This window comes from Eubalaena glacialis, chromosome 10, assembly GCF_028564815.1.
Source record: "Eubalaena glacialis isolate mEubGla1 chromosome 10, mEubGla1.1.hap2.+ XY, whole genome shotgun sequence".
In the NCBI taxonomy this organism is placed as follows: domain Eukaryota; kingdom Metazoa; phylum Chordata; class Mammalia; order Artiodactyla; family Balaenidae; genus Eubalaena; species Eubalaena glacialis.
This window is the reverse complement of record NC_083725.1, coordinates 48,577,917-48,587,798: the sequence shown is the minus strand read 5'-3', so window position 1 is coordinate 48,587,798 and position 9,882 is coordinate 48,577,917. Positions and strand designations below refer to the sequence as shown.

The following is a 9,882-nucleotide window of genomic DNA, read 5'->3' as shown; positions in this document are numbered from 1 at the left end:
CTTTTCCTAGCAGCCAGTCCCAGGTTTGGGTGGGAGCTTCCGAATCCAATTGGGCAGTTGTTTGCGGAGGTTTACTCTCTGCTCCTACTGTTTTTTTTCCCTTGACTTCTATTGGACCAAATCTTTAAGCTCCTCCTCATTCTATTTGTTATTGGCCGAAAGGTAAGTACCTCACGTGGAGAGGCGTCCCCGAGTCAAACTCACGTTCTCTCCGGCGATTAACGCAAGGGAAGTGATGGAGTGTTTTGAGCTTCGCATTCGCTTTTATTTTATTACAGTCATCCCATTCAATCGCCACTGGAGACAACACAACCCCTCGCCCACGCTTCCCCTTCGAGAATGCCCGCCCCTGTGCAGAACCCCTTCAAGAGCCGCCCGGTAGCCACCAGCTCCGTCCCCGCGGCGCGCTACCTTGTGACGTCACCGAGGGAAGAGGCGGATTCTCCTACCACCGGAAGACGTCTGATTTTTTGATTGGCTAGTCAGGACGTCCGTTAGGACGTGTTGCGCTTTTGGTGTGCACTCCGAGCGTGGGCGGCCCTGTGGGGGTGTGTGGCAGGGGTTTCCAGACCCGGGACCAACACACCAGCCCCTTCCATCAGGGGTTCGGCTTAGGGTCGCCCCTGGCGGGCGGCTCTCGAATCTTGAAGAACAGCACGCGAACCCGGACCCTCCCGGGGCTGCGGAGGTCGGCAGGAAGATGGCGGCAGCGTCGGTCTCTGAGACTTCGGCTTCTCAGTTCTCGGTAAGAAGCGGTTGACGTTCAAATAGGCCCCGGGTCGGTCCTGGCGCCCCTTTGCTTTTTCTCCCTCTTCAGAGCGCTCTCGGCCCAGAGTCTCACTCCATCTTGGGGAGTGGCGGGGGGCGCCTAGCTCGCCCCTTGCTACCTCGGCGCCCACTGCTCCTATGTCAAGGCTGCACCCTTCCATTGAGACAGGCCGGGCCCGTCACGCCCCACCTGCTTCTTTCGTCTTTCGGCCTAGACGCCCAGATTGCCGAACGTTGCCTGGACTCGCAGGGATGACTACCTACACCTTGGCCTGCGAGAACAGGGCTCCTGGGTCTCGTGGGTGTAACGGCCCCTCTTGGAAACTCTCCGATACCAGGTGGGCGCTCTAGTCGGCTTAATGGGAGGCTGTTGAATTGTACGCAGTCTCGAGTGCTTCTGCTGATTCTTTTGCCTGCAGTGCCTCCCCCTCCCATCCTCCCAGTAACTTCGATCTGTGCTCATCCTACCTCGAGCGCGCGCGCTTCCCGCCTCCCTCTATATTACGGTGACCTCAATGTGTAGTAAATGCCCTTTTAGAGAGGCGACAAGGGGAGCCAATCCTAAATATTGTATTGGCCTCTACGAGAGCCACCAGCCTATTCAGTCACTGGTATTTTGTGGAATTGGAGCGGGACCCGCCGCATTGGGAATAGATAGGCAGTAAATGTGAATGTGAAGCAGCTCAAGTTGGAGCCATTAGCTCTTCATCTAGCAAATGCTGAGTGTCTGGCGTACTTTTAGGCTCTAGGATTACACAGGTGAATAGGGGAGAACCCCTGCTCTGAAGGAGCAAAGCACTGAAGAGAAACTACACGTAATTAGATTATTACACAGTACATTTTCATAAATGCCACCCTGCTAGAATAATCTAGGCGAGAGTGATTAGCAGTGCTTGGGTAGAGAAGATGGAGCTAGCTGGGTGGTGAAGGAATCGGAAATGTTTGTCCCAGGAATAGAAAAGGAAGGAGAAAAATGCACCGCAGGCATTTTGGAATATGTGCCAAGACAAGAGGTGTTTTCAGAAAACTTGTAAAAATTTGAATTGAGCAGAGGTAGTGTGGAGGTAGAGTTCGGTTAGATGAATTGTAAAAATAGGTTAAAATATGAAAAAAAGAGGGATAGTGAGAGAAGAATATCAGGGTAAGGTTGTCAAAGAAGTTAACGGGGAAAAGCCTAGGGGGACAGTAAAAGCAGAGTCACCTTGGTGAAAACACACTTTTCCTCAGTTTCAGCTTTTGGTGACTGTTGTTAAAATTTGTGTTAATGAGGCCAGAAGTGATCTTCAGGGTTTCAGCACAGTGGGGGTAGCAAGTTTGTAGAGAGGTCAGGGAAGATTAAGAGGAAGGAAGGAAGGAAACAATTGGAGTTATCCAGGAACTAGATCAGTGAAAGGGAAGATACAAGACGAGCTATTAGACTATTAAGAAGTGTCAGTAAGTAGATGGATGAGATGATATAGGAGTTGTGATTAATTAAATTTAATCGGGAGAAAAAATAATTAAACATAATTGGGAAAGGAGGACTTTTCACCACTCTCAAAATAGCACTTGGAGACTGAGCAAGGAAAACTCCTGCAAATGTTGACTTGAGCTGAACTCTGCCAAGGCCTCCTAGCTGAGAGTGGTTACTGGAGTGTGGTCAACCCTTAGTCTTTAAGGTACCCTGGACAGAAATCCTATAGAGTGTTTAATAGGAAAGCATATATATTTTTATATGCTAAGGTCAGCTTTAAGTGGATTCGAAATACTCAGAGTACACTAAGAATACCTAGGACCCTTTACAAGTCAAAGTATAACTTTCTTAACTTTACCTGCTAAATCAAAATGTCTAATTTGGAAGTCACTATGTCTCAAAACAAAAATGACTAAATTTAACTTATCAGTGTATAAGAAATGGCCCTGCTTAGATACTTTAACTGTTCTGTCAGAAATAAGGCTGGCATTTCCAACAGAATTTAAAAAGCACTCCGGCTTAACAGATAGCTGATCATAAAATAAGGCAACGAAAGAAGACCTTTTAAAACTACAACATGAGCTCAGAAGGCTACGCATAATGAGATTTCAGGGTTGTGAACATTAACTTTCTATTGTATTTAACATTGATAAACCCAGTATAGGTATAGTAAATGGAAATGCTTTTAGGAGGCAAGGATTTTTATCAGATAGATTCACAAATAACAGTCTTTGGGAAGCAGGTGCAATGTAAATCTCAAATGTGAACAACATGGAAGTAGGTGATACTTTTGAATTGTTCTTGTAAGCATTCTTTCTCTGCAACAACAGCAAGAAGAGTAACAACTAGCAGCTAACATTTATTGAAAGATTGCTGTGTATTAAGCCACTAGTGGAGAGCCTCAGGAAAATAAGTATGATCAGGCATAATGATAATGAAAGTACAGGCAACCTAGTGTTGAAACAGAGTATCTTTCCTGTTTTTGTTTTAAATTTTCCCTGGTAACCATGGTCAACACTCTTAGGTCACTTTGGACTTAATTAATAAGCTAATCTCCTAATTGATCTCCCTGGCTTTTTTGCCAGGCCCATTGACAAACCTGCTCTGTATTTCTCTTAAAAGTGATTTATGAATGTATTATAGATTTCATAACATTAAATATATAAAGGATTTATTTTTGAGAATAATAAAATGAATATCTTCATGCCCCTTAGTGCATCTTCCTGCTTCTCTTTTACTCTCTTACACACACACACACACACACACACACATTTTGAGATTATAATAATATATAATACTAGTATAGTACTATTCGGCAGGCATTTTAAATACTTTTTATATATTAACTCATTTAATCCTCATAATAATATTATGCGGTTGGCATTAGTATTTCCATTTTTGAATGAGCAAAATGAGGGACAAAGAGGTTAAGTCAAGGTTACACAACTAGTAAATGGCAGAGCCTCTTTTATATTTCTGTATAGTATAGTATCTTGATGGGCTTTGGGGTTTTTAGGGTTTGTTCATTTGTTTGCCAGCTATTGTAAACAGTCCTGTTGTGATCATCTCTATATGTTTCACATGTGCAAAATTTTCTCTAGCGTGGCAGTTCTCAAAGAGTGGTCTGAAGACCTCTGGGGGTCTACAGTGTCCTTCCTTATCCAGCCACTTTGTGGGAGACCAGATTCTTCATGTACATCAACCAAAACAGAGAATGCAGAAGCAAATAAAATCTAGCAGCCTTCTTTAAGCCAGGAGTTAAAGAGATTTGCAAAAAATGTAAAACAGTGCCACTCTTTTCACTAAATTTTTTGGATGATATAGTTATTTTTCATTCAAAAATTATATTTATGATAACATGGGTTTAATATTTTTAAATTAGTAAATATCTATAAATTTTCTCTGTTTTAATTTTTCATGTGATAAATGTCAATTGATATAACCCACATAAGCAAAAGCTTTTTGGGGTCTTCAGTAATTTTTAAAAGTGTAAGGGCGTCCTGAGCCTGAGACCAAAAAGTTCGAGGAGCAGCGATTTTTGAAACGCAGGTTTGGGCTGTGGGTTACAACTCAGTAATGGGTTGTAGTGTATGTTTAGAAACTTAGGACTGACTTTTTTTTTTTTTTTTTTTTTTTGAGGAGAGAGAGAAAATAGTTCAGTGAAATGCCGGGTCATAGAGTGTGTGCATCTTTGGCTTTAATGCTGAATTGTTTCCCAAAGTGATTGTACCAGTTTATATTCCCATCAACAGTCCTCTTTAATCTATATCCTCTTTAACTGGTGGTGTTGTGTCAATTTTTTTTTTTGTTTGTTTGCTGAGAGATGAATGTGAAGTGGTGTCCTGTTCTTATTCTTATTTGTGTTTTCTGATCATTGATGAAGATACACCTTTTTTTTCGTGATTTTACTAGTCTTTTGTGGGTTTTGTTCTTGTTCTGTGAAATGCCTCTTAGTACCTTTTGCCTGTTTTCAATTGGTTTGTCTTTTTTTTTTTTTTTTTTTTACTGATTTATAGTCATTCTTTATGTATTCTGGATGTTAATCAACTATTAGGAGTCTTCTAATGCTCTTTGGCTTGTCTTTTTATGATATGTTTTGATTAGCAAGAGTTCTTTATTTTAATGTAAAATTTATTCTTTCTTTTATGATTATTGCTTTTTGGCTAAATTCTTCCTTATAGCCAAGGCCTTAATGCTATTCTTCTATATTTTTCTCTACAGATTTTAAAGTTGGGGCCTATTGTCTTTTATTTGCTTGAAATTAATTTGTGTGCTTATGAGGTAGGGATGTTTTATTTATGATATGCATTTCAGCATTACTTGTTTAAACTCATCCTTTCCCCAGTGGTTTACAATTCCAGCTGTCAGTATATTAATTTCCATATGTGTATGGACGTGTTACTGGGCTCTTTGTTCCACTGTTGTATTTTTCTATACTCACTGTCTTAATGATTTCCTTTTTTTTTTTTGGTCTGAGAGGCCAACTATCTTCCTTGTTCCTCAGAAGAAATGGTAGCTATTCTTGGTCCTCTGCTGTTCTTCAGTAGAAATTCTAGAATCTGGTATTGGAATTTTGATTGAAACTGAAGTGAATTTCTAGTTCATTTTGGGAATAACTGATGTCTTTTGGATATTGAGCTGTCTATCTGAACATGTTATTCCAGTTTTTTAGAGTAACATTTATTTGAACATTTTTCAGTAAAGTTTTATAGTTTCAGGTCTTGTATATTTATTAAATTTATTTCTAGTTACTTTATTTTTTATATGTTTTCATAAGTTGCATTTTCTAACTAGTATATAGAAGTATTATTGATTATTGCATATTAATTTTACTCAGCAACTTTCCTAAACTCCAGTTCTAATAATTGAGCTTTCTTGGTATTTTCTGTTGAGACAGTCATAATCAGTGAAGTTTGGATTCTTCCTTTACAGTTTTAACATCTGTTATTTCTTTTCATTATCTTAATGTGCAGGCTAGGAAATAACAGCACAACATTGACTAGAAGTTGTCTTGTAGATAATCTTTGCCTTGTTCCTAAATTTAAAAGGGATGTTTTAAATTTTGCACCATTAAATATGTTACCCTTTTTTGGGTAAATTTTCTAATTACCATAAGAAAAAAGCTATTTAATAATGGCTAGATATTAAATTTTATTGACTACTCTTTTGCCTTTGTTGTTCATATGGATTTTCACTTTAATGGGATGGATTGCATCAAAAGATGTTCTGATGTTCACACAGTTTTAGATTCCTGGAATAACCCCGCCTTGGTCATACTGCTTTATCTTTTCTATGTATTTGTTTATGGTCTTCTAAATGGTATTTAAATTTTTACGTACCTGATTTTTATTTCTTCCAGCTGTGTTGCACATTACATTTGAAAAGAAGGCAAGTAATAATACATTTTTTATCATCCTTCACACTTAACACAGTGTCATACACAGAGATGTTTAATAAATATTTGAGAGGACTTCCCTGGTAGTCCAGTGGTAAAGAATCTGCCTTCCAATGCAGGGGACACGGGTTTGATCCCTGGTCGGGGAACTAAGATCCCACATGCCGTGGGGCAGCTGAGGCCACGCGCCACAACTACTGAGCTCACGTGCCTCAAGGAGAGAGCCTGCGTGCCGCAAACTATGGAGCCCACACACCCTGGAGCCCGTGCACCAAACTAGAGAGAGAAAAAGAGAAAACCCGCACTCCACAGCTAGAGAGAAGCCCAGGCACCACAGCGAAGAGCTCGCATGCCTCAATCAATCAATCAATAGTCTTTTTAAAATATAAATAAATAAATAAATAATAAATATTTGAGTTGTAAGTGTTCCTAAGTAGGATGTTTGCCCTAACAACTAAAGCTACCAGGAAAGAAAGTGGTCAGGTTAAACATTTTGCCTTTAATCCTGAAAGTTTTTCCTAGAATCATATCATTTTAGTTGGAAAAATATTTGGAAAGAAGACTGGATTAGGAGCTGGATTTGGGCTCCTTAGTAGCCGTGAAACCTGAAGCAAATGGTTTATGTTTTCTTAGCCTCTTTTTTCACCTACAAAATGGGGACAGTAGTATTTGCTATGCTTGCTTCATAGGGTTCTTGTGATAATTAAAAGAGAATATGAGTGTGCTTAGAGAAACCAATGTGCTAACAAATCTAAGATACCACGTTCATTGTTCTGAAAATAAATCCAAGTATATTTTCCTGAACTATAAAGTGGAGATACTTTCTTGTCAGGAATGTTGTGAAGATCAACCCAGATAATGAAAGTGTAGGTTGTAAAGTGCAAGGTGAGTTTGAGGTTTATGGGTTGTTTTTAGTATTAATATGAGAGGAGATAGCATAAACAGTATGCTTAAAGGATCCTTTGCCCTTCCATAGTTCTCAGGTACCATGATTGGATGCATAAGGCATTGAAGACAGAAAAGAATTCTCTTGAAATCTTCCATAGTTCCAGATGACTTGTTATATTTAGAAAGGGCTGTTTGCAAGGTTAGCTCTTCATTGGCATCTGTGAACTTGAGTGGTAAACAGTTTCCTACACAGATCTAGAACTTTAACCTAAATCAAGAAAGAGTGGCTTATTGTGCTTAAACTGTTTATGCAAACAATGTTGAACACCTGTTTTCCTTCTGGGAGTCAGGAATATAACCAGCCTCAAATAAAAACCTTGGCCACTGAGTCTGAAGAGCTTCCTTAGTAGACGCCACTTGACACAGCTGTCACTGTTAGTTGCTCGAGGAATTAAGCACATCTTGTATGACTCTACCTGGAGAGGAATTTTCAAAGCTTGCGCCTGATCTCTTGTAGCTTTTCCCTTTTCTGATTTTGCTTTGTATCCTTTTGTTGTAAGAAATCATAGCCGTAAGTATAACTCTGTGCTGAGTTTTGTCAGTTCTGCAAGCAAATCATTGAACCCGGGGCTGGTCTTGGGGACCCCTGACTCTAATGGTGACAATATTTGGAACCTTCCCAACATTCAAGTTCCAAAATACCAGCCAAGAGCTAACCTTGCAGGCAGACCTCGAGTCTGCTATGTTAACTCTTTCTACACAGCCTCCCTATGACATTTGTGCTATTATTTGATACAAAGGAAACCAAAAGCTTTTGTCTTCTAAGAGATTATAGTAACTTTATTGAATAGGATTATTCAGTTTTATAAGCATTATGCAGTTTTCCTGTTTTGTAAAATATTTATATAATTAATTCATTCAAAAGATTTATTAAACATATTTATTGAGTGTCTTTTTGGAACTTAAACCCTTAATGGGGTGACTATATTTTTCCAACATGCAATTTTTCTATGCCAACTGGGTGTCCTACGATTCAATTCTGACACTACCTGGAGATAGTGCAAACACCACAGGTTAAGACATTAGGTCCCGCAAGACTGCTCCCATTTCACTTGCCACCTGCAAGTCCCAGATGTCCCCAAGGAACCTGTACTTCTGCCCAGCCGACTGGAGATGAAGGAGTTCTGACTCTTCCCCCGTCACGTTCAATAATTTGCTACAGTGACTCACAGAACTCAGGAAAACACTACACTTACACTTAAAACTTTTTTTAAACTTTTTCTTATAAAGAATACAACTCCAGAGCCACCCAGTGGAAGAGACACACAGGGTAAGATGTAAAGGGACTTCCATGACCAATCTGGACACTCCTGGGACCTCATTGAACAAAGAGTTTTTTAGGGAGGTTTCATTATGTGGGTAGGATTGACTAAATCATTAGCCGTTGGTGAGTGAACTCAATCTCTAGACCCTCTTCCTTCTCTTGAGGGCAGGGGGTGGGAGTGAAATTTCTAACCCTCTAATTGCCTGGTAGGTTTTCCTGGCTATCTACCCTCATCCTAAAGCTATCCACGGCCCCCACTATTACCATAACAAAGACACTCCTATCACTTAAAAATTCTGAAAGCTTTTAAACCTCTTTCAGGGACAAAAACTAAATATATTTTTAATTTTTCCACAGGGCATAGAGATGATAAATATATCAGGTAGAAATAGTGTCTCTTAAAACGGTGAGGAGTTAGAGTGACAAAAGGTGCTACTTTAGATAGGGTAGTCAGGGAAAACCTCACTGACAAACTTTTGAGTAGATAACTGAGTAGTGGGAGGAAGGGAGCTTTCCAGGCAGAGTAAATGTAGCAAATGAAAACAGTGTACTGTGCATTTTAGAAATCCCAAAGTTGGTCAGTATGGCTGGAAAATATGGGGGTGGGGTGGGGTGGGATAGGTGGTGTGGAGAGAGACTGGTAAGGGATGAGATCAGGGTTAGCCTGAGGTCAGTTAATGTGGGGTCATGGTAAGAATTTTGGATTTTATTCTGGGATGGAAAGCCATTGGAAGGTTTTGATTAGGGGCATTGCTTGAATTATTTTCTTAAAGAATCATAACGCCTACTATTTGGAGAACAGACTGGGGGGACCTCGACAAAAGTGGTTAGGAGGCTATTATGGTAGTCCAGACAAAAAGATCACAGTGGTGTCAAGCAGGAAATTAGTAGTGGAATTGATGAGAAGTTGAAGACTTTCTGTATATATGGTAAAGACAGAGACCCAGCCAGATATACTGAAAGATTGGATGTGAGATGTGTATGAGAAATGGCTCGTGCAAGGGTTTCGGCCTGAGCAGCTGGGTGGGTGGTGGTGCCAATTATTGTGGTATGCTTTGAGGAGTTGGTTTGGGAAATAGATTCAAGAATTTGATTATAGACATGTTAAGTTTGGGGTCCTCATATTGACATCCAAGTGGAGACAGCGAGTAGGAAGGTTGATTTGAATATAGAGTTTCAAGAGGGAGAGCTATATATTCCATATTTAAACGTGAAAGTTATCAGCAGATAGAGGCTTTTTGAAAGTCCTGAGAGTTGATGAGATCATCAAAGGTATCCATGTAGATGAAGACAAGAGGAGGAAGGACTAAGCTTTAGGGAAGCTCTAGCATTTAGAAAGAGGAAGGAGAGAGAGCCCAGGAGATTCTGAGGGAGACGCCTGGGTGTTAGAAGGAAAATCCGATTGTGGTGTTCCATCCACTGAAGGAAGTATTGGGATGAAGTGATCTGCTGTATCACATGCTTCTGGGAGGTCACTGAGTTCAGCACTGTAAAAGTCACTGGTGAACTTGAAGAGCTGTTTCTCTGAATTGGTGAGGATTGAAGTCTGGAGGG

The 9,882-nt window shown here is 40.2% G+C and overlaps 1 protein-coding gene across 3 annotated transcripts in view; it reads left to right on the top strand.

The window, feature by feature from the left end:
• The first annotated feature begins 443 nt into the window (after nt 1–443).
• Nucleotides 444–9,882, top strand: part of CEP57 (centrosomal protein 57) — a 42,579-nt gene continuing 33,140 nt past the window's right edge. The window contains exons 1-2 of one of the 3 annotated variants that reach the window (XM_061202678.1): nt 444–745; nt 938–1,106. Coding sequence is in view for 2 of the 3 variants with exons in the window: in XM_061202677.1 (XP_061058660.1) it covers nt 701–745 (45 nt within the window). In the remaining variant the exon portion in view is untranslated. The remainder of the gene's footprint in view (nt 746–937; nt 1,107–9,882) is intronic. The other 2 variants (XM_061202677.1, XM_061202679.1) reach the window with 2 other exon arrangements.